The sequence below is a fragment of the Perissodus microlepis genome, chromosome 3, assembly GCF_051167445.1.
Source record: "Perissodus microlepis isolate ML-2025 ecotype Zambia chromosome 3, ASM5116744v1, whole genome shotgun sequence".
Classification (NCBI taxonomy): domain Eukaryota; kingdom Metazoa; phylum Chordata; class Actinopteri; order Cichliformes; family Cichlidae; genus Perissodus; species Perissodus microlepis.
In genome coordinates, this window is record NC_140463.1 from 35,701,593 (window position 1) to 35,727,103 (window position 25,511).

General features: G+C 41.3%; 1 protein-coding gene across 4 annotated transcripts in view; it reads left to right on the forward strand.

The window, feature by feature from the left end:
• The window catches only part of LOC146391364 (RNA-binding protein with multiple splicing-like), a 36,717-nt gene extending 12,472 nt beyond the window's left edge, over positions 1-24,245 (forward strand). Inside the window, exons 2-8 of one of the 4 annotated variants that reach the window (XR_014799924.1) lie at positions 1,249-1,326; positions 2,043-2,081; positions 5,409-5,471; positions 8,650-8,800; positions 15,458-15,527; positions 23,539-23,658; positions 24,138-24,245. Coding sequence is in view for 2 of the 4 variants with exons in the window: in XM_084924235.1 (XP_084780361.1) it covers positions 1,249-1,326; positions 2,043-2,081; positions 5,409-5,471; positions 8,650-8,800; positions 11,538-11,665; positions 15,458-15,520 (522 nt within the window). In the remaining 2 variants the exon portion in view is untranslated. Of the gene's footprint in view, positions 1-1,248; positions 1,327-2,042; positions 2,082-5,408; positions 5,472-8,649; positions 8,801-11,537; positions 11,666-15,457; positions 15,528-23,538; positions 23,659-24,137 lie in introns of those variants that run through there. The other 3 variants (XR_014799925.1, XM_084924235.1, XM_084924236.1) reach the window with 3 other exon arrangements.
• Positions 24,246-25,511: the final 1,266 nt, after the last annotated feature.

Consider the following 25,511-nt stretch of genomic DNA (forward strand, 5'->3'; position numbering starts at 1 on the left):
GAGAGTGAAAGACAAAGAAAGAAAATCTGTACGAAGTATTGTTTAGTTAAATGTTCTGTCAGCGAGCAAAGGCCTGTGTGACTGAGGCCTTGGTGAGGTGCTCACCTTATCATACTAAACATTTAACTTGTGAAAGGAATGCAAGAAAATCAATATTGGACTCGTTGGTATGTTTTAGCATGCTTAAAAACTGAACAAGAGTCGAGCCATGCGAAACATTTAGAAGAAACGAGATTAATATAGCGGCTTCAGAGGTATTAATAACCTAATCTTCAGACAAACACATAGTAGGTTGTACTCTGTGTTTCTAGTCTTAATGCTAAGCTAAGCTAACTTGCTGCTTAGGTTTTCTTTACATATATTATACAGATTTGACAACAGTACCAAACTTCTTGTGTAACACTGTTTAAACAAACCAATAAAATGAATACCCAATACATTTTAAAGTGCAGTCCTTTAGTTTCCGAATCAATTTCCAGATTTATTGCTAGTCTCTGTGCAGGTGAGTTAACCCCCACTCGAGCATGTCTGGTATCTCTTTCTCTGACGTCACCTAACTATTTTTTATCATCTAAGGTTTGACACTTAGGGGGTTTATGCTCTTTGTATCCTCAAAAACATTAGAGATTCCACACTTGAAATGAAAAGTTTTAAAAAGAGCACAAAGTTTTACCTTCAGCACACCTCCAGCGATCACGCTGCGTTCCTTTCCTCCTCATCATCATCGCATGTAATAACATAAGAACCCCGTCCTTCCCTGAAAGCACTTTTGTAGTTATTCTTATTTTGCGCCCTGAGGGTTTTGCACCTTCTCTGACTATGGGCTGTGGACCACAACAATTACATTTCCATTTAGTCTGTTGTAGCTAACATTTACATTATAATTCCCCAGCAATGCCAGCTCAAGTTTCAAGTTGAAAAGTTCAAATGTAAAACAGAGGCTAGAGCTGCGAGGGAGGGTTGCCATAAAACACAGCAGGTTGTAGATTACACAGGAGAACACAATGCTTTTACTGTAGAACGCAGTGTGTGTCTTAGTGTGTTTGCAGAGCTGAAAGACACCCGTATCTGGATTTAAAAAGTTTATCTTTCAGTGTAAAGCCAGCCTCGGTAACTGTTTAACTCATGCTCATTGTCCTTTTTCCTCCTAACCTCATCTGTTATTGTCAGAAAGGCAATGTAGCTATTTATAACTGGTGGAGGTTAATGAAAAATACATGATCTTTCTCTCTCTTGTGTCTTCCTCAGGTCCGAACACTATTTGTCAGTGGGCTACCACTGGATATTAAACCGCGGGAGCTATATCTCCTCTTCAGACCATTTAAGGTATGTTTGTATGTTTTAAATGGATGGCCTGCTGCTATTCTTAGCAGCTTACTTTCCATCAGTCAATGGGACCTCCATTAATGGTGATGAAATAAATGGCAATGGAAACTCTCCCGCGAGGTTCAAGTGTCTGTGTTCTTAAAGCCGGCGTTCAATCACATCTTGATCCATGGGAAACTTATGTCTCATGGAAAAATGGCTCAATGCCTGCGAAACAAAAACAAAGCTGTTTGCTTCACCTCAGAAGCTCCAACTTTGCTGCAAGCACACAGACCCCCAGAGTTTAGTTCAGGTGAATACATGTAGATGTTGCAAGCTTTTTGAACTATCGACCAAGACTAACGCACCTTAATGGTGCAGCAGCAGCAGCAGCGCTGTTTAAGTGATTAATGCATCTAATCGCTCACTTAAGCAATGTTCATGGTATGTGCTCTGTGTAAATGGTTTGCATCACGAGTGTTGAAAGCAGTAAATCTTGCTTAATCAGGTAAGACACAACAATCTAGTCCATATGGTCTTCATAAGAGCGCCGTGACCTGTGAAACTGCCAAGCTTAGTCCTCCGTGACCCCAACATGCCAACATTTTTGAGTAATTTAGCAAAAAAGGTTTTGTAAGTGTAAGCAGTCTGTGTGTTTTGCAGCTTTTTAGCCACTAAAGTTGAATTTATGCTTTGTTATGTGTATTTCTGACATTTTGTTTTCTGTTTTTTTTCAGGGCTATGAAGGCTCCTTGATAAAGCTCACTTCTAAACAGGTATGCTAACAAGTCTTGGATCTGTGTTGTGTTCAAAGAAACTCCTGAATGAAGCCGGTCAGTCTCTGATCACGCTGTTACTGTCCACATTACTTCTTGCTCATCAACACCTTTGCATTTTTTTCTTCTCTCTTTGTGTGTTTAGCTTGTTGAGAAAGACGGATTAGCAGGAAGTGCCTTTAATAGAAAAGAAAATAACAAATAACAAAGGTTTCCGGGGGGAGGGAGAACGATAGGAGGGGAAAAGTGTTGCACCAACTTGCCTTTGGCAGTCGGATGTAGTGCTTGTAGTTACAGCGAGTCGACTGGTGGGCTGTGTGAGGACGAGGAAGAGAGACGGGGAAAGAGTTTCGAGGTGTCAAAGTGAGCGTTTTGACAAGAGCGGCACTGATGGTTGAGTTTTGCCTCCAGGGTTGCGGGACTGAAAATGAGCCCAGCTGGCAGGTGTCCACATCCAGAATGGAGCAATTTAGCTTCATGTCAGCTTACTTGTTGCCACTTTACACTGTTTCTCATAAAGACATGACATGCTCATTAGAAGGGTTTAAAGCGATTTGGGTTGAACTTGCTGAGTGTAATACCTTAAAACTATTCCTGAAACCAAGTACAAAGGAAAGCTTTAGGCTCTCTCTTTTTGTTTCACTGCTATTGCGTGCATTCAGAAAAACTCATTCTAATGTATGTATCTATAATTGAAGTCTAATTTAGCATTAACGGTTCTTCACTCTAGGCCTCATTGTTCTCACTTGTTTGGTGGTTTTGTTGCCAGTTATTTTCTTACAGTCAAGCACCTACAAGGTTTATACACGTGTGGCAGTGGGCCTGAAAATGGCCGAATTCAAAGATTAAAAGGTGTGGCTCGATACTTTTGTCCATATCCGGTCGTTAAGTCTGACGTCACTAGCCGTGTCTGGACCTAAACTCCGCTGCAGGTCCATATATCAAACGATGGCATTACTGAGAGTTGAAAAACTGTCTAAAGTCTTTCATCTTTAATAAAATGATCAGCGTTCTGCTCTACCAGGTGTAACAATTGAGTTTAACATCCAGACATCCATGAAAACGGAATTTATGACATTTAACGGAGTATGAAGTTAGCAGGAAGTTAGCTCGCTAGCTTCTATCTAAATACAATATAGCATGTCCTGGCTGCGGGGTTTTGGAAACAAATTAAAACGTACAGCTCTGCTATCACTTCCAACATAAATGAAGACAGAAAACTAAATAGCAGTGACGTTTGTAGGGTTACTGAAGTTTGGCTAGCTGGTATATAATGATGTGCTACGTGACCGCTAGCGGCACAGCTATGTTAGCATAATATAAACAAGCTAACTTTTTTTCCACTCGATAAAAGTTAACGTCAGTGTTCTCGGTGGTCAGGAACAAATGTAATCGCATGGCAGGATGCTGTAAAAGGACCAAACTTCAGCCAGGAGAACAACTGAGATAATCCATCTATAATACGAGGTTAGTCATTCATATACTGCTGCATGGGCTGGGCTGTAGTTACATCGTAAGGTTTTAAAAACTGAGCTTAAATAAATGATTAGCGGTAATAAAAGCCGAGGGAGGTCAACAGTGATCACTGACTGTTTTAGGAGCTTTTTGAGATTAAATAGAAGAAAATACAAAACATTAAACATGTTAACAACACAAAAGCCATATTAAACGCAGACTACTTTAGGCCCGGAAGTAGGATTCAGCACGTCATCACTTAACGACCGGATAGTGTTGTTCACAGCAGGCTTTGTTATTTGTCAGATAGTTCCACCTAAGTTAGCCAAGCTGCAGCTACCTGTTTTGGGACACCTGCCAGTCGAAGCAGCCTCTCCCCTGAGTTTCAGCCTTACCCTATCGAGACGGATCAATTATTAAAAACATCATGTATGATATACTTGTTATGAAGAAAGAAACTATCAACCGAGACTTGAACAGCTTGCTGTAAGATGCTATTTAATGCTGTTTAGTAGGACATTTTAACATGAGAGTCTATGGGGATTGACTCGCTTTTGTTGGCAGCCTCAAGTGGTCACTAGAGAAACTGCACTAGCTTAATTTTCAGCCCCTGGAGAATATTTGGCTTTTAGACTATGATGGACTTTACCACCTGTTTTACCTTTGTGATTAAACTGTGACTCGGAGCGATGTTCCCCCAGCCTAAGTGGCATCTTCAGCGAGAGAACTGCTGTGAACTGATGCTTATGTTAAGACAAAGTGCCCCCCATTTCCTCAGGGTTTGTTTGGAGCAGCTCTCCTCCCTGTTAATGTCAATGACAATGGCCACGCAAATCAATCGATCTCCGTCTCTCTCTTCCAGTCCAAGAACTCCCAGCCATGTCCATATATAGCAAAAGCCTGATCTCAGAGCCTTTCTATTTATATTCCTGTTATGCTTCCTCCTCCTGACGTCTTCACTTAGTCTTTCTTTTCTTTTTGTGTTACTTTTCGGGGGTTTTCTTTTCCTCCACATCCTCCTCCTCCTCCTCCACTGCACTTCTTCAGAATTCCCATAACCCTAGACTGCTTTTCCAGATCACACACAGCAGTGTGACCCCATGGGAGTAACATGTTTAGAGTTTTCTGCAATCTCTCCCCCACCACCACCACCACCACCCCACCTTCTCCCAACGTCCCCATCGACATACAAGACAAAAATATGTATTTTCTGTTCATATCTGCAGTCAGAAATCCTGCAGCCGCACCTACACCCCTGTGAGTGTGTGGTTTTTTTCTGTTTTATTTCTCCTCACCTTTACTACTGGCTTTGAAGCGATGTCGCTGGAATATAAAACAAGTGTGGGTGAAACAGATGCGAATGAGAAAATGCTGCACTGACAGGCCTGTTTGAGGAGGTCTTTAAGAAAAAAAAAACAACTTTTTCTACCCGTTGCCTCACTTGCTTTCATTTTCACCTTTAACCCTTGAAATTCCCTTTCCTTCCCCCCCCCCCTTCCTTTCTATCTTCTCCTTTTTCAGCTTTTACTCCCTTCTCTGCCTGTCTCACACTAAACTCTTACATGCTTGTTCTCACTCCAGCATTGCCCGTATTTGGGCAAAGGGGAGCCGAATGATGAACTCTACAATGAAAGTGCGTCCAGCCTCCAATCGCCCTCCGCCTCCCCCTCCCCGTTCTGTCGCAATGGTTTTATAAACAGGAGAGAGAACGAGGGAGAGGGAGGCAGAGAGGTAGGGGGTGGGGTATGCTAAGATGTAAAAATATATATATATATATAAAAACATGTCTTTGTCACTCAGACAGAAATGCCGACTCAGTTTTCTGCCTTAAACCATGTTTCTTTCTTTTGTTCTGTCTCCTTGTCTCCCCAGCCAGTGGGGTTTGTCAGTTTTGACAGTCGATCAGAGGCGGAGGCTGCTAAGAATGCCTTGAACGTAAGTGTCATGCCCTCGTTGTGCTCCAGCTCAGCTCTAGTGTTTCTCGTGAAATCTCATCTTCTTTTTTTTTTACTGCCTTTAGTGCAAATGTATTTGAAAGCGGGGGAAAAGCGTTTTCTGTCGCACAAGGAAAAAGCTGAAAAGTGAAGCAGCGAAGGCAAATATATCACAGCTGCTCTAAAATAGCGTGTGTCTGAATGTTTCTGTTTGAGTAAATAAAGCCTTTTCTTTAACTTTAAGCTCTGCGAGAGATCCTGCAAGGTCAGAAGAAAATTAGCTGTTCTTCCACATAAAAATAGAAGATATTGATCTAGGGTTTAATTTTAATCTCTCGTATTTCAGAATGTGGCCCAGTAGAAAGCCTTGATGAGGCAGACTCTAATACAAAACAGAGCTCATCTTCTCACGCGGTTTTTATTCGACTCTCTTGAAACAAAGTGTAGACAGACGGTAATGAACGCCGCCTGTCTCCTACACCTTTGTTTTTCCATTGTTGTTTTTGTCTTCACCATGCACCGCCCTCCTCCGATTGCCTCTTAAGTTTTTGTTGATGTCTTTATCAAGGCAGCGGATCACTTTAACGGGCCTCCTCTTAAGTGGGACCGTGACAGCGCGAGCGGCGTGTCAACTTTCTCAGATGTCGAGATATTGGTGCTCGTCAAAGGTAGAGCAGAGAGTTGAACAAAGGATAAAAATGATCATCTTATTATGAGCCAACAACAGCGAGACTGTTTCCGTAGAAGGCCTCAGTGGGGCTGAGAATTCAACGCTGCTCTTGTTTTTCAGGGAAAGCTACGTCCCAGGGGGTCATATGGAGATAAGCCAGATTCTGCAAACATCCATCTGCATATTGAAATATGGGAAAGACGCAGAAAACTGTGGGAGAATTTGGGGATTTGTTTCCTATCATAGTAGCTCTCTTCTATTCCCTCCAAGCTGTGAGTCTCGAAAACAAAAAACTGAATTACCTCCGACAGTCAGAATCAAAGCTCTATGTGGAGAAGGTGCTATAAAAAGACATTTCGAGGTAGATATTCAACACATTTCAAGCAGAGGTGTGCTCGGGCCTCATTATTGCCATGTAGCTTATTACACCTCTGCAGCCTCTACTGGCAGAAGCCGCGAGTGCGCTGAGCCGAGGCAATCCCAGTTAATTCCCTCCCCTTCATGAGAAGAGTCATCCCTCGCTTGTTTCAGCCTTGCTTTGCCCGAGCCTGCAGGGACGAGCCGAGAAGCCCGTCCTCGCTGCTTCTCGCTCGTTTGCTGCAGAGAACTTGCACTCCTGGCTGCTTTTCTCCTCCGCTGATCTGACCTTCGTGCTTTTCTGTATCGTTTACAGGCAATCAAATGAGGTTAATTTCAGGGCGTTTATAGTTCCTGGTAAAAATGTGTCCAAGCGGAGTAAATGAATAGCAACTTTGACGATGCCACATTCCTGTTGTTTTATTAATCCCCATATGTGGAGATGTTTGATGAAGATCTGATGGCAGGGCAGCTTTTTCCTTTGGCCTGTTGTGAGCAGTGGCATCTCAAGAATTCACCAAAATGTTTGGCTCACTCTAAGCGGTGATGCCTGGCGTATGTCAGGGTATTTGATGTCATGGTATTAAATTACACTGCAGTTCAGTGGGGAACAGAGTGAGGGCCTTGTGGCTTGTCTGCTTGTGTTGTAAATGACATCATGCGCCAGCCAGGTTTGTGTCATCAAGTTCTGATTTCCCATTGCATGTGTCGCTCAGAATAAGCAGCTTCAAAGGCTAAACAAATGAAAACGCCCTCATCACGCCAAGATTTCAGCAGTAAATTGTACTGTGAAATTGAGATGATGAAAACTGTACAAAGTGACAATTCCAGGTCAAGCTAAACAACAGATAACAAGACAGGAAGTGCAGCAATGGAAATTGTACGCGTTATCTAATAAGGGCTGTGGGCTAAATTAGTCTGCTTCGTCACTACTTAAAGGCACAAGGCGGCACGTCTGTCAGTCGCTCCCTATTATTTATAACATCATCGCTTCACTGATGAGCAGACTTATTTATTTGGTCAGCCTCTTTAATGCACGGTTGCCAAACCAAGGTATTAGCTGTTGCATTTTTAACATCATAAAGCGTCATCATGTGCTGATCATGCGCTAATTTCACTTCACTAAACCTTCCAGGAAAGCAAAAGACAGATAAGAACGTTATAAACAGCTTGTCTGTGCTTATATTTCGACTGGGAGCAGTATGTGAGGAAAAAAAACATTTTAAATATGGAAACGGTCGGCATTTAAGATAAGTTGAAACCAAATGCAAGAACTGAAATATCCACGGTTCCAGTATTCTGTCTGTGCCACAACAACCTGTCTACTATTCAACAACATGCATGTAGAAGTTATAGTAGCTGTGAAAATGAACTCGATTTAATCATAACAATAAATCTGATTATATGCAGTTGTGTTGAGGAAATATTATACCTCAACACAACTGCATATAATAATGAAAACATAATTCAAGCACCCCTGAATATCAGATATGGCAGAACTCAGATTTTGATTAATGCAGCGGTCCCCGATCTTTTCTGCGCCACGGACCAGTTTAATGTCAGACTGTATTTTCACGCCCGGCCTTTAAGGTGTCGTGAATAAATACAACAGAATAAAATTATACTGCCAAGACAAAAACTTTGGTATTTTATAAATATAATAATAAATGCGAATTCACTGTGTAATTGTGTAACTTTATTAGCAGCGTCCTCCTGAAATACGCCAAAAACATTGAGAGTAACATCCTCCTCTCTGCCCCTTAATGCGCTCTGGTCGCTATGGTAACGTGTAAATATTTCTTTCAAAATAAGACACAACTACAACACCCAGGGAAACCGAGTTAACGATAAAAACCCTGAAAACCATAAATTTCACACCGGAGACTCAACTTTTGCGACCCGGTACCAAACGACTCATGGACCGGTCCGTGGCCCGGGGGTTGGGGACCGCTGGATTAATGACTCATGACACCTGCTTTCAGTGCTAAGACATGGATACAATCTCACAGCTAAAATGCTTCATATTTCCTTTTTAAAGACTTTTCCATATGCATTACCCCTGTCAGTGTGCTCCCTCAGTTCTGACTCACCTGTCCTAAAAGCTTTCCACTAAACAATATTTGCGCTAACATATCTGTCTCATTAATCTCAGGGGGTACGATTTGACCCAGAGATTCCCCAGACTCTGCGGCTGGAGTTCGCCAAGGCCAACACCAAGATGGCCAAAAACAAGCTGGTTGGCACTCCCAACCCCCCTCCTTCCCAGCAGAGCCCCGGGCCACAGTTCATAAGCAGAGACCCATGTGAGTACGCCGACTGTTTACCCGCCTGTCGCTGAGTTTGTCTTACTTTTACATATTGTCCGTCTGCACTTCCTCTGGCTGTACTGGACTGGACAGCTGTTTCCTTTTAGGATATTATTTTGTAATCGAGGTGCTTTTCTGTGCTGTTGTAAATGTGCATGAAAAGGAAACTGTTGAGTCTGCTGCAGGTCTCTTTCACTGAATGCTGTTTTGTTTGCCCCTAAATTAAATATTTACGTATTTGTCCCTCTGTGAAACGTTAATTTTGTGCGGGCGTGTAATGCTGTTTGTCGTTGTGATGTGTTAACTGATGATGTTAGACTAGTGATTCATTAACAGAGCATGTTTCAGCTTTAACCGTTTACTCTAATAACTTGGACTCAAGGTCTTCAAGTACAATGTGTGTATAATAATTTGCTAATGCGACTTTCCACCTTTTTTTTTTTTCTTCTTTTTTCTTGTGGTTAAATATTTTTCCAAGAGTTAAGGATTTTGAAAGAATCAGCTATTGATAGTTAAACATAGGCCAGCTGTGGTAGTACATTCTTCCTGTATGACCAAGCTGCTTTTATCTTAGATCGTTTTATTTTTTTATAGCCGAGGAAAGGGTGTGTGCATGAGGCCCCAGAGGAAAATGGAAGGAAACGATTAATGAAACCGTGACGTAATCACTAGGAGAGAAATTGCTGTCATTTCCTGATAAGAGATGTTTAAACCAGCCATCTTTGTGATCATGCTTGGATAAATGGTTACCAGGAGACATGGAGAGCACAGGGAATGCTCCTCGAGATTATCTGCTAATTATCCAATGAGCTGCTGTGTTTTTTTCCTGCATTTTTAAATGTTCACCCGCTCTGTACGACTCAGCACCGTCTCCTAACTCATGCACCGATGCTCGTTTTTCACAGTCACTTTGCACTTGACTTAGCAAGTAAATCATGATGTCTGACATTGTTTCCTCTCAACCTCTCCTAAAGTATGAAATCTAATCATGTAGTGTCAATGACCATTCTCAGATACTGTCAAGGTTTTTGCATAATACATGTGCATTTTGAATTAATAAAATTGGAAATATGGAAAAGATATATATAAATCTTATAAAGTTTGTATCTGTCTTGTGTGAAACTATAAAATACAAGAGTGAAAACAGATATAAGATCCCTAGAAAAATTATATAAATGAAACTTGTATGTTTTGGATACTTACTAAAACAATATATGAAAGTGGCCACTTTCATTAGTAAATCATTCACTTTGTGAAGTAGGCCACATCTGATGCAAGTCTTTTATAAGTTTTTTCTGTTTCTTTTCCATATGGGAAGCTAAGGCTACGTTCACAATAATGTTGTAAGTTAAGCAAGGCTTTCATAGGTACTGTTGGCTAGGGATGATAGAGCAGAAACTTCATCAAGTTCAGCAACAAGCTAATACTAGCTATAGCAAATAAATACTGTATTTATTATGAACAGCTAATATTAGCTGTAGCAATTAGCTATAGCTAATAAATGCAGTATTTATTAGCTGTTAGCTTTTCTAGCTAATTGCTTGTTCACGATGCTTGAGTTAAGAGGATCATTTAGATCATAGTTCTGTCTAAAACATAACTATATTTCAGAGATGAGCAACCTCTTAACTCATGTAAATTATCCTTTTGCCTCAAGCGTCTTAACAATGTGTTTTACAATCACTGGAACCAGACTATCTCGTTGCTATAATATGGAAACACTCGTATGTAGGAACATGTAAATGAAGTTTAGTGGTGGCTGATAGTATTGGGTTTTCTAGCTGCCTCTGATAGCCTTGAGCATTTTAAGCAATGCTGGGTTAGACATGTAGGTAGTAAACAGCAATTAGCTGTTAGCTTTTAGCTTTCCTCAAAGCTAACGTTAGCTTTGAGGAGAGAAACATTTTTTCTATTGCAGAAAAATGAATGGATCATTCTTACTCCAGCCTGAAGCAAACCACAAAAACACTCAAAGTTATGCAGACAGTCTCTGTCTCGTGACAATAGTTCAGCTGCAAGTTTAGAAAATAAATCTTTCTCGGCTGTATTGACATGAAATAAACACAGATGTTACTAATGTCAGTAATGAGGGCATTGTTCTGTTTATGTACGCAGCCTTAATTACAGTGAGTAGTAACACCTGTGTTTCTTCAGGAGGTATTAATCAAAAAGAGAAAATAAAATCATTTTGTGAAAAGCCTGACAACCTCATCATAATTAGATCATGAACAAAAAAGTCAACTATTATTCTCATGTATTTTGAGGTTATTCGATGCCTGAATGATGCTTAAACATTAAAGCTTTATGTAGCCTTTAACAGCAGCCTTTAACATACAATATTGTAGATATATGTAATGTGATTGCAGTTACGATTATTGTAACAGTATTTACCAACCATATTACATCAAAGTACCCACTGTGAAGAAGGTCTGTTGTGTAGAATGGCATTTGGGCTAGTTTTATTTGGGTAGTTATTTTAAAACTTATCTAAATGAACTCTAATTTCAGAAGTTTCACTCCTACCTCTAAAAAAAAACCCTTTCTTTGAGTATCTCTGTCTGTCTCCCAGTCTCTGGTTTAAACAAAAGGAAGCGACTTCAGACAACTGACATTCCCCCAGCGCGCACCTTCACAATCACCACCATCACCGCCACCTCCACCCTGTCTCTCTAGCCACCCCACCCATCCACTTGCCACTCTCCTCACTCCACTCCTCCTCTTCTTCTTTCCACAGATGAGCTCACAGTGCCTGCTCTCTATCCCAGCAGCCCAGACGTGTGGGCCTCATACCCGCTGTACCCGGCGGAGCTGTCGCCGGCCCTTCCACCCGCTTTCACCTACCCCTCCTCGCTCCACGCTCAGGTAAACCCACCTCCCCTCCCCCACCACCACCGCCGCCTCAGTCACCTAGCCCACCTCACAAAGACCTGCTGCCGTCAGCCCTGTTATCACTCTCTGCTTCATCCCACAGGTGCACCTCAGAGCACACACCACCCATTGTCACTGTTAAACACGGTCATGTTTAAATCAAATGTCTAATGATTCCAGGTCAATGTATTTTTGGGGCTGGGGAGTTATTTTTCTTACAGACAAGGAAATGTATACCCAGCATCACTCAGTTTCATCAGTGTAAACAAGCTGTTTCTCTATAAAAGCATCTAAATACACATTTTCTTTGGCTGCAGGTTTTCATGTTGACTTTTATTGAAACATTTTCAAGTGAAAACATATTAAAAGCTGCTTTTATGTTTAAACTATTGCCGCTGATACTGATCAGTCATGTTCATCTGCTGCACCAGTAGCACAGTGAAGGCAGAATTTTGGTATAATTTAATTGTTACATTGGTGCTGAAATTAGTGAGTTTATAAATAATTGAATTGTCAGTCCATTTTCACCAACCCTTCTCAGCGGAGCTGTTACCCGATCCCAGCACCTTCCAGAAATCGAAGTAAACTTAGCTGTTCACCTCACTCTCAAACTGCATGTCATATAATGGAGCCAGTGGGTTGGGCTGAGTTTTAGGAGGTCCAAGCAGGAAAAATAACTCCAAATTCCAAATGATACTTTTTTTAAATCAGTAAAAAATAAATTCCTGATTTGTCCTGTTTTGCTTTTTACTTTAGACTAAAAGTCTGAAGGTATCCAAGCATTCATACAGGACTTTTTTTTAGATACTTTGAGGACCTCACATCCACATATCATTTAGAACCACCAGTTAACCCACTGTGTAAGTCTTTGGACTGTGTGACAACCCCCACAGAGAAAGTACATGCAAACTCCACACTGAGAAGTCACAGCTGGCTTCAAATCAGACACCTTCTTGCAATGAGATGACAGTGATAACCATAGCACCACCAGGTAGAATACAATAAAGAATTCAACAAGGTCCACCATCGCAGGACACAGTTTCCAGTTCTTGTAAATCACTGAAAATTCAGCTGCTTAATCTGCACAGCTAAAAACTGCAGCTGTACAAAGGGTTTGGATCATTTTACCGTCATCTACCTCATTAATTATAGCAAATCCTTCTTTTCCAACCAGCCATGATCCAGTTTATTGAGGTCTTCTAATCTGCGCAGCTCTGCTGTGAGTTCATGTTAAAGTTCATTATCGATCTCTTGAAATTCTTCTCATGAAGACCGTTTGATGCAGGCAGGCCCTCATGCAGTCTTAATGCCACGCATACAGTATGTACGGTTTTGAATGCAAGCTGCTCACTGCTCACTTTGCAGTGTTTCAAACTCAATGTGTTATACAGTCATGTGGTGTTGCTTTTCTCTGCTCGAGGGAAAATTGAGCATTTCCACTTATAATATAGATACTAAGGTTATTTAAGTGTAAAGGCCTCCGGGCAAAAACACAAGCTGAAGCTCAGATGATGTCAGCATTTGAAATGAATGCAAGAATCTGCCTAGCTGGCATTTTTCCACATGCATCGAGTATATTCACACCAGTGGCAGCTGATAACTGAAAAAATGAGGACAGACGAGAAAATCAATTCATGTTATGTTATAATAGTTAGTATATTTCCATTTTCTTGTGGTGAAGCAGTAAAACAGTGCCTTGCAAGATTTCTTAAAAACAGTGCCTGTGCTCTGGATGGGAATGATGTATGTATTATTTGAAGCCTGCCAGCTTTGGTCATTTTGAAGAAACTGGCCCTTTAAATGGACCAGAGGGACAGACAGCAGTGTGTATTTCTGTGAAGCCCACAATAATAATACACCAAAATAATTAGTTAACTAATTACCAGCCTACATATTGCCATGTTTTCATAGTTACTGATGTTTAGAGCGGTCAAACTTGTGCACATTAGTGATACCGTAATCACTACCGCAGATACCGACCGTGAGCTAAACGGGAAAACTGGAAAAATAATTAAGTACGACAAGAAAGATGTTTTTGATTTCAGTGAGTCAGTTTATTCCAAACCATTTAAGCAATGAGGGCTAAAGCTGTGCCATCACTGCAGAGTTCTCTATCCTTTGCCCAACGGGATCTAGTCACTCCAGTCCAAATCTATTCCCTATGCTAGTCCTTCATGGTTGCCTTAATGTTACCAGTGGCTAGTGCAAGTAGCTAGCTACTGCTTGATTTTTAAAAAGAGAAATGAAATGGGAAAAATTCTATATGTCCTGCACTTTTTTCAAAAGACCCAAATCAAATGTCACAAAGTTAATCACGTTTGTACAATATAGTGGAAGAGATCTGACGAGTGGAAGAACACAGTGTCAGTGTTTTACTGTGGATGTTCTGGCTGAGGTTGTCCTCCTTTAGAGCATCATGCTACGTGTTCTGCTCACTAACAGAGTAGTAGGAACGAAGCCAAAGTGTATTAAATTAATGGAAGAGGTCCCGCCCTGAGGACGTCAGACTCAGTGGCGAACTGAGGCAATAATTCAGGCTGGGACATCATCTCTCAGACTACTCTGTACATGCAAACCATCAGACTGCTAATTCTGCTGCCTTACCCTGCCTGCTGTTTAAGGAAAAACAATATGTGGCTATCAGAAATCACATCTAGCCAAAAAAATTCTCTTTAATCTTATTATTGTGATGTTTATTGAGATTTTGAAAATAAATAAATAAAACTACTTATGTCAATTAATTAAATGTTTTAATTGCAAGTAAATTACAGCTGAAATATGAGTATAATGAGTGGAGATAATCAATAACCACAACAGTAAAGACGCTAGACGAAAATAACAATGATTAGGATATTATGAGTAAGAATGAGCCATTGTAATACTTTTTAAACACAGAGGGAGATAGTCTATTCAAACAATTTTAAAACTGAGGCATCAAACAAAAGTACAAAAAAACTTCACACACATTCACTGAGACTGATCTTGAGCTACAGCAGTGTAGCTTCTGCTCCTAGCTGGCAGTATTAGCCACTTTTAGCTGCATCACTTTTTTTTTTATTCAATTCAATTCAGTATTATTTATATAGTGACAAATCACAACAACAGTCACCCCAAGGCACTTTATATTGTAAATACAATAAAACAGAGAAAACCACAACAATCGGCTGACTGCCTTTGAGCAAGCACTTGGCAACAATGGGAAGGAAAAACTCCCTTTTAACAGGACGAAACCTTCGGCAGAACCAGGCTCAAAGAGGGGAAGACATCTGCTGTGACAGTACAATAGATTATTAATAACTAATAATTACATGATTTTTTTTTTAAAAAATTGAAACTGTTTTACATTATTTTTAACATTATTAGTTATTTGGCTTGCAGAGAGCGACAGAGACTGCGAATACTCATTTAAATGCATCTTTTTTGTGTGCATCTGCGTACCTGAGATAGCACACATCGAGTCGTATATTCATGTCAGGCCAGTTGACTGACCCCAACGACCCCACACCGACTGACCCGCTGCCTCTTCCCTGCAGATCTCACTTTTGAGACGATCTGTATTTGTATAATTTTAAATACTATCATCTCCCTCTTGTCTCTCAAAAGAAACAGAGGGCGAGCAGTCTCCTCTGCGGCCACGACTGAGCCGCCCTTCACGCACACATTCTGACACGTGCAAAGTGATCGTTGCCGTGTGATGTTGCAAGATGGTCAATCTACTTTCTGTTAACATGAGCTCACCTTTTAGGCTCCACAGTTTTATGTTAATATGTGATTATGTGTGTTTAGATTCGTTGGCTCCCGCCTGCAGATGGAACTCCTCAGGGATGGAAGTCCAGGCAGTTCTGCTGAAGTATGTGTGAGTAACAGCACACACATGCACACACACAAACACACACTCACACACTCGTACGCACACATAGCTCCCTGCCCTGCTGCGTCAAAGAAGTGTACATACTCTGGTGTGAAACCTCTTTTGTAAATGTTATGACACTTTGCATAAACAGGAGTAGAGTTATCTTAAACACATGTCAGGAATATCACGGGGTGTTACTTCACGCGTGTTTACCTCTTTTGGCCCTCAAACCTCACAAAACCTCCATCCAGCTAACTGCCAAACTAACCGGCTAATTAGTCACGTTTCCTCTAGTAGACGTCAAAAAACATGCACACTAATCGCTAACAAAAGTAAAGCCTGTGGTTCGATGAAACCACACACACTCCTCACACATGATCATAGGAGATGAAAGGTGCGATCTAAAGGGGAACTCCATTATTTTCCCCACTCTGGTCACAAGGTACAGAGGGTCGACTTTCCCCATTGATGTTATGGTTGATCTCAGGCATCAAAAGCAGCAAGTCAAACAGAATATACAATGAGTGCCAATGCCAACGTTTAATAAATCAGACCGAGAAGAGCTTTGCAAATATGAGTAAAATGCTAATGCTAGCTGCTTTGAAAGGCAACACAGTTGCAGGGAAAGTCACTCAGTTCTTTCACTACTTGCACTACAGTTTTGAGACATTTAACCTGGCTATTTCTGTTCTGTGCTGCTTTTTACATCAGCTCTACTCCAGCCAAAGTTCAGAAGAAAATTTACAAGATTTAAACCGTTAATTTGAAAAGTAAAGTCAAGTGCTCAAATTGTCTCGACCAAAGCTGCTAAGCTATTTTTTCTAAGCTATTTCAAAGTTGTCCATTCACAAAGGGAATAAAGCTCTGAAAACCTTAAAATGCATTGACAGACGAATCCTTTAAAACTTTAAAGTAAAGCCCCTACAATAATATAAAGGAAATCCCAACAATCAGACAACCCCTATGAGGAAGCGTTTTGGTGACAGTGGAGATGAAAAACTCTCTTTTAGCAGGAATAAATCTTGAGCAGAACCAGGCTCAAGGAGCCATCTGCAGCGACTGGTTTGGGGTGAGGGGAGGGAAACAGGACAAGCTATCCTAGAGTATTTAGAGTACAATGGGAGGCAGAGCCAACAGCTGTCAGGCTCCTGTGGAACCAGCTCCCAGTATGGATTCTGGAGACAGACATCTCTACTTTTAAAATTAACCTTAAAACTTTATTTTTTGATAAAGTGTATAGTTAGGGCTAGAACTGAATCCTTAGTTATGATGCAACAGGCTGCTGGGGGCTTCCCATGATGCACTGAGTGTTTCATCGCTCACCTTTTTTCACTCTATGTGTTTATACAGCACTCGGCATTTAATCAATAGTTATTATTAATTTTTGGCTCTCTTCCACAGCATGTCTTTGTCCTGTTTTCCTCCCCTCATCCCCGACTGGTCACTGCAGATGGCTGCACCTCCCTGAGCCAGGTTCTGCTGGGGCTTCTTCCTGTTAAAAAGGAGTTTATCCTTCCCACTGTTGCCAAAGCGCTTGTTCATAGGTGGTCATATGATTGTTGGAGTTCTCTGTTTTCTCTGCATCAGTAGTATCTTTGCCTTAAAATATAAAGCACCTTGAGGCAACTGTTGTGATTTGGCACTATATAAATAACACTGAATTGAGTTGAATAGAACTGGTCTCTGTCTTTGAAGCAGCCACACAGTTGGAATGAATTTTGTTTGTGTTTCCTTAGTTAATGAGGATCAATTTTTTACAATTTCAGGACAAGCATCAGGTTTCTGCAGTGAAATAGTTCTAAGATATGATTACATGTCCTCAGTCGTTTTTCTATGGAGGATCAGAGGAAATTAGACCTGCCTAGCGGAAAGACGGCTGATATTTATTATACTTGTGTGTGAGGGAAAGTTTATTATTATGCACCCGCTCTTGCATTGCTATAATAAACACAGAATATTGTTGTGTAATGTTGTTAGTTATATAGCACAGATATTAGGTGCTGTTTGTCATTTTGTCAAACCCTGGCAGGATGAAATACATTTTTTAATTTAAAACCCTGTTTTTGGCATTTCTGCATTCTGACAAAGTGCACAGTGGAGAAGCATAAAAAAGATGGGGCCGAGGGAGACGGAGGACGTGATCCGAAAGGTCGTAAATGGGAAATATTCACCCAGAACCACTGAGGTACCTGGGTACTGCTGGAAGGGCTGTTTTTATGAGTCTTTATTAGAAACTGATTAGCGTGGGATCTTTATTTCAAATAAATTACAGATGACTTAATTTTAGTGGAGCGGCAGACGGTACACAGGGCCGTTGGCTTCTAATAAGTGCTTTGATAAGTACATGAGTCAGCTATAACCACGCATGAGCAATGCAGCACGTGCGCTTTGCTCGGGGGTTCAGACAAACTGAACGCTGTTGTGCTTGCAGAAAAACAAAACCACAAAGCAAAACAAATCCCCTGCAAGTCTGTGTATCTCTGTTGGCTCTGACTCTGTGTGTGTGTGTGTGTGTGTGTGTGTGTGTGTGTGTGTGTGTGTGTGTGTGTGTGTGTGTGTGTGTGTGTGTGTGCGTGCGTGTGTGGCGCCAGTCGCACTGTCACCAGTACCCTCCCTTCAGTCTCAGGACAGGAAGAAACATGTTGCCCCAACCCCACAGGGAGTCAGCAGGGAGTGGGTGGGTGGTGGTGGAGGTGCTAGTGTGGAGCCTAACATTCATCAAGCTGTTGATTGGTGCTACTCCTCCATCACCTCCTTCGAAGCCTACATCATAGCTTACATGTCCGTTTCTTGATATGTAAACATGCTGTGTGAGGAAAACGAGCCATTTGAGTAATTTGGACGTTTCTATGACTTCTTCTCTGCCCGCGGTGGGTGGGGGGTGGGTGGGGTGTACAAAAGAGGAAGGAGGGAGGGGCTTGGAGGAAATAATTACTTCTCTATCAAACCAGAAGGAAGTCGTTTGGCTGGTCAGGCTGCCCCAGTGGATATTAGGCCCCGAGTGAAACAACAACGACCCCACATCCGGCTCACGGTGGAGGGCAAAGTGCAGCCGAGACATCCAGTCAGAATATTGTTATAATTACAGGTGACTGATGCAGGAGCACACAAATTATGCAGTGTGCAGCATTACTACATGTTCAAACATAAAGCTTCAGACAGACAAGCACACACGACGGTATGCAAACAAAAGAAAAGCTTCGGTTCATCAACATTACAGAAGACAGCTCACGCTTACTCGCATCTATTCACGCCGATACTTTTTTGATTTACTTGCCTCGGCTTTAAGGGGATTTGTTGTTGTTTCTTTCACTCCAATTATATTGCTTACAATATTGCCTGAATGCTTCTAAATAAACACTTTAACATCCTCCTAGAATCACTAAACACAAATTTTTACGTGGGACCTCTAAAGGTTTCTTGCCCTCGATCCTCAATCTGGTTTCTAGAAAGACAAGCTTTCCTAAACACAATCCTAAACCATGTGATAGGTGGGGAAGCAAGAATATATATTATATACAGGTGTATTGCAGCATAATGCAAGCTACAGTATTAATTAAAATGATAGAAGAGATGATTTTACAGTGGACAAAAGCAGTCTCATAAATAAATCTATTAAGAGTAGCTTATGTTACACATGTGCTACTTGTGTTCAAAGTAGAGCTGCAGGGATATTACTGATGCTCTAAAACACATCTCCCCAGTAACCATGTTGCCATAGTAAAACTGAATGACACTTATGTAGCTCAGTGTCTGCCTTATTGAGTTAACCTTACTACTGAAGGCTGCCCCTGACATTTTGCATCTTAGCAAACAAACAGTTAATCCATACAAGTGTCTTTAGGCCTTCGTCGCATTTCAAATAAATGCAGTCGACTTGTACTCGATGTCTCGAAGCTGGCTGTGATGAGGGTATAACTGATTTGTGCAATGTAATCTGCTGGGCAGAATACTTGTGAAATATTTTTAGCTGCATGACTACAAGAACAAACTTGAACAGAGGTTAGGGAAAGAAGGCGTCTGTGTTGCACCACTGTTGTGCAATCTGTCTGATATTGTCTTTACAAAAACAGCAGAAAGGACAAGATTTGTGAATTTGTTGCTAAAGCTAACTGGGTAAACTTGAGCGATGCACGCTCACAAAAGCCCGCAGCTCTGCGGTTCAGAGAGGCCTGTGGTCGGTCGCTACTTGTCGACGAACGGAGACCACTCACTGTCTGAGTATGCGACTTAGGAAGTGTAACTGCAGGCCTGAATGTGGATGTGTGAACAGCTGGAAGTGAGGTAGCATTCAGCCGTGACTGGTAATGAGTTGTCCCAATCACCTGGCTTCCTGCCTCTCTAGGAAAGTGCTGTTTAAAAAAACAACAACTTTATTTACAGCACCTCATGCAACTTTAAGCAGCTACTGGTTTTTATTAGACGCTTTAAGTTTTTGTTCTTGTGATTCCCCCAGGAGGCTTTGTCTGGTCAGTCGTCTGGCTGTTTGTGAACCTGAACTATATTTGACATTCGTGCTCTGGTCTTAGGTTCCAAAGACAACCTAATAGTGGACATTAATGCCCAGTGAACTGGAGGGAAAGGTAATCCGGATTTTCCATCTGACAAGACAGGGTGAGGGAGTGTAGGGGGGGTGTAAAACCCCTATCATGCATGCCTGTGTGTGACCCTGAAAGAGACAAATGTGCGTGTGTATGCAGCCTGGCTGCCTGCCTTCAGGAGCTTTTTTGGCCAATAGCCTGACAAAACCGATGGTTCCTGCACAATGTTGCACTAACTCCCACTGGAGGAGAGCTGAGGGCCAGCTGGGGCCCTTTCTAATAAGGAAGTGGGACTTTATTCTTCCACCCCCTGCTGACAGATGCACACACGCACACACACAAACACACACAGTGTATAGTACAGTGTAGCTGCATCAGCTTGTAGGAGCTGGATACATGTCAGCAGCTGCATTCATCACCACCCAGCTCCAGCAGTTATTGCTGGTATGTGAGAAACACAGCCAGGGCCTAAAGGCTTTTCCCCGGATTAAAGGGGTTTCAGACGGCGATCTTTTTCATGGCCACGCTGCGCAGGTAGAGATCTTAAAGGACCACATGGGTGTGTTTGAAGTTTTAGCTCGATATTAGATATATTTTACATTTTTTTGTTGTTGCTGTTGCTTTTTCATCATTTTTTTCACAAAAACTGACATCAAGCCTGAGTTCATTTTGTAAACTGTAGATTTATTTTCCGCTTTTTGACTCCTTTAAAGGCAGATTAGAAATCCGAGGGACATTTTTGGGAGGTTTTTTTCATCTGAAACCCAAAGTTTACAAAGACATGTTGAAAGAAGAAATTTTACAGACATAAAAAGGAAAGAACAAAAAAGTCCTCTCTTCTTCATTTGCAGCACCGTGTCAGTAATCAGTGACAACACCGGGAGGAACATTTGCTACACGAAACCTGGCTGAAAATTTGGGGAAAAACAAGGAAACAACACAAACATTCACGAGAAACCGAGTCACCTCCCTCACTCAGAACTGCTTGTTTACTTATCTCACATCATGCGCCCGGGCCGAGTTATTGGATGTAACACATTAAGCCGACAAATCACTAAACCTTTCCTTAATCCGCACAGACATGTTCAATGATCAACCCAATCTTTAACCTTGGTGTCTCAGCCAGAACAAATAGGGTGCTCTGGAAGTATGCGTCACATCAGTTTAGCCAAGCGGCTGTATAACGCATCGATTGCCTCATCCCTGATTGAACACGCAATGGGGCATTAGCTAGGCCAGCCATCCCCCTTCAAAAACGCACTGTTCTCTGAACAGGGAACACTTCCTAAGCCACCTCTCTTCTTTCCCTGCAACAGTCTATCCAGCTCCTTCTTTCTCTTAAGGTCATATTTGGATTAGTAATTGTTTATTGTTCCACCGAGTCCCCCCAAACTCAAATTCCTATTTTTGGTGATCCATCTGGTGTGGGAGCTTGCATGGTTGACCTTTCTCTTTGAAGTGTGGAGGTTGGGGGTTTGTGGAAGATCTGGCTGTCAGGCAGACATCCTGTGACAATGCAAAAGACTTCTGAAGAAACTGATATCACAAAATTAGTTCACAAATAAAACTGTGTAATACATGTCCTGACAAAACTGCTAGACAATGGGCTTCTGTATGTGGCTCGAGTCTTGACTTAAGATGTCTTCTGCTGCTTGGTTTCGTCTCTTTTGAGCTACTGATTTTAAAGAAACAAGATACGCTACTTTTTTTCAGCTGCTATTGATTTTTCCTCTGTAACAAAGAAATTAGTTACACTGCTGCTTATATCACTGTCGTGTTACTCCACAACATTGCCTAGGATACATTTCCACATAAGTGCCAGGTTATGACACAGCATTAAACCTTTCATGTGCACACATACCACCATAAATCCCTGATTTAATGTGTAGAGCAGACATATGATAGTGGGGTTTTTTTTTGGTGTTGTTATTTTAGGGTCAACACAGGAAAACCAGCCAGAAAGGATGTTACACAGAAGTCACTATAGAAGTATAACATGGGCAAGATTTCCTTTACTATGTCTGAACCAGCGCATATCTCTGTATTTGTTTAAAATCAGTCTTTCAGATTGATATACATATATAAGTCTTGAGTCACCCCTCACTTCTTTATATTTTGCCAGGATAATTGAAAACAGGCACAGAAATTTGCGCAAATACGTGCAAAAATACATGGAAATACAGTATGTAAGGAAAAAACAGTGACAAGCTTAAATTCAATAACTGGTATGATCACCTTTATTCTTCAACACAGTCTGAACTATCTTAGAAAAGCTTTTTAAAATTTTCTTTAAGTAGTCTTCAGGAATAGTTCTCCAGGCTTCTTGAAGAACATTCAAAGCTCTTCTTTAGACGTCGGCTACCTTTTGTTCTGTTTCCTATCACGATGATCTCACACTGCTTCGATAATGTTGAGATCCGGGCTCTGAGGAGGCCAGTCCTTGACTGATAGTGCGTCATTGTGTGTTTTTCCATCTAGGTATGTTTCTGTAAAAGTGTGTTTGAGATGCTGAAAAATGAAGAAATAACTATTTTATACCCTTTAAAATTATTATCTTTGATATTTTTGTAGATTTATTTAAATAAACGAGAACAAGTTATGTAGACAAAACTCTAATTCATCCCTTGATTTTTGTGCTTTTTCTATGTTTGATAGGTCAGTGTTACATGGATATGCAAATAAATGAAATGGTCAAGAACTGGACTAAATGAGTGAAACAGCAGCCAGTGTTCAAAGAAAAGCTTTGAAATACTTTCAGAAAGCTTGGAGAACTATTGCACAAGACCACTTTAAAAATGACTAGAAAGTCTGGTTCCTCAGACGTAAAATATAGAGAAATTATGGGAGGCTCAAGACTTTTGCACCACACTGTACAATCAGCTTAATTATCGCTCTGGATCCAGGGGTCTTTTGATACCTGCTCTGTAATATTGTGTTGCCTTTACAGGCAATCGGAAAGAATGGATCTTGTTCCTGGGCATGGGTCCCTTTACTGTCAGAAATGATTTCCCCTTTGTGCAACAAATTCTAAGTAATGTCCACCATGTAATCACCACCATTCGAAAGTTGTTGACCTCTCTGCCATTTTTGTCTTCGCTCCATGAAGTTAGACAGTTGTGTTTATCTTTTTTCTCTCTTTTGCAAATAAATAGAGAATTTGTGTAGTGAAAGTAACAAAATCATGCGATTAACAACTTTAATCATTAAATTCAGGAACACCAGTGCGACAGTCACATATAATGTAACAACAGTAACGCGTAACTTTGTAAAACTGACACTAATAAGCTGCTGCGTTGCCCTTCAAACATATACTTAGCCAGTGTGTTCAATGCAGCTGAACTTTGTCATAACAGTAATCAAAGAGCTTGAGAACATTTAAAAATCATACATTTTTGCTGAAATAAAACCAAAATTCACTCCTCTGAAACATCATCAAAAGGATTTATTCCAACTGTCTGCTTTTGTGTGCTCAGGTTCCTGATGTGTGATGGTGGCCGTGGCCGGCTGTGACGGGCGTTGCCGATTGCCTCTCGTGTCCTATTAGAAACCAGGAGGACCGACCTAACTCCAGCTGCTGGAGCAGCGCACCGTCGGTGAGTTCTACGTCTCGGAACGTCACAACCGTTGATCCCAACAGGCGAGGACAAAAGGTGTAGATCGCACCTCGTCGCCCCTGCAGGGGAGAGGGGGGATTTTGAAAGTGTAGATTTGCAGGAAAAGGTGTGAAAGTCCTTTTTAAAAAATAAAAAATACAAATTTGAGAGACAGCATCAGTCAAAGACATCCACTTGAATGAAGGAAGCAGCGCCAAACTGTACTGACACCGTGTCGACTTTCATCTGTGCATGTTTGAGATTTGCGAAATGTTTTGAACAAATACACCAGAAATTAAGCACGAGATAGAGCGCGCGTGCATTGAATGTGGGTGTGGTCTTGGCATTGGATCGGGTGGGGATTTAAAAAAATCGGTGTGACTTTTACAGCTGTTAGTGTTTCCACTTAATCACCGGTGTTCCCATTAGCATTGCGAACTTCAGCCTCACCCCGCTGTCGTTCTGTCTTTCTCTTTCAGGCAGCAGCAGCCTCATGGGCCTCAGGACATACTAGACCCCAGCCTCCATCACACATCGAGTCCCCCCCCCCTCCCCGAAAGTCCCTCCAAATCTTTTTTATACTGTTACGTAAATTTACAGGCAGCGCTTGGCTACACCTCCTCTGACACCTCCGTGAAAGGTACCAGGCATGCACAACAAAGGCGTCGGCGCTCTTTGTTTACCGACTGACTGCATCGCCCGCCTAGCTGGTCTCTGCATCCTCTACGTGCGGATGTAAAGCCGGCCACCTAAAAGGAGTGCAAACGTTGTTTTATGCAGCCACTTTGCAGACGCCCGGAAGTGTGGCTAAAGTGCTACTGAGTAATGTTATTATATGACTATAATTATTACTATTCTGTATATCATTCATATTAACGTTATTATGATTATGAAATTACATGTTGACGCATGACTTTGCAAAAAAAAAACAAAAAAAAAATAGAGCGTGAGAGAGAAAACAACGAAAAAACAATGCTGTACATTTTTAGATATTTTAAAGAAATACAAAAAGGTATTTTTGTAATCAAGACGATGTTTGAAACGGTTTTGTTTGGGTTGATTTATGTTGTGCTAAATCTTGTGAGGACGTTTTATACCTTTTCTTTTTTTGTTCCCTTTCTGTTCGGTGCCATTTTAAAACAAGTCGCCCTGCTATACCAAAGCAGTCCTGCCAGTTTGCTCTTGTCTCTGCTCCAAAAGGAATTTTGATTCGCTCATATGTGTCGTTTATATATATTTTTTGTCCCTCTGTGGCGTCTTTACCCGAGGAAACGAAACACAGAAGTCTTTTGTCCGAAGCGATTTTAATGTTGAGTGACAAAACGCACCTTTTCCGGCTCGTAGTTTGGCTGTTTGAGGTAATCAGATGTGTGAAAAGAGGCACTGACAGGAAAAAGCCATCGCCGGTGGAAGGTAGCGTGACCCCAATGTCATGTATAGCGTGATGGCAATACGCGGCAAACTGAGCTCTGCTATAATTAGGAAATCGCTCCTTCGCTGTGTGGCAGGAGGACAGCAGCACAGTATAGAGAAACAAGACCAAAGCTTTTTTTTCTTTTTTCTTTTTTTACACTGGAGAGCTATCTAGGCTAGTGGTTATTCCATTTTTGACTACTTTTGTAGTCCTCAGTCTGATTTCTTAAGAAGTATGACATTATTTTTGCAGCATGTCCCTTTTGGTGTCACTCCAAAGAGCCACTCTGCATCTGAAAGGATATTCACTTTAAGCGATTTGTGTCTTTTGTCTATTTTTAGGGAGCCGCTGTGATTCAACCTGCTTTTGTAAAGTTTGAATTTACATAATAATGATTGGAGTGAGATGTATAAAAAAAGGAAAAGATAAAACAATCTTT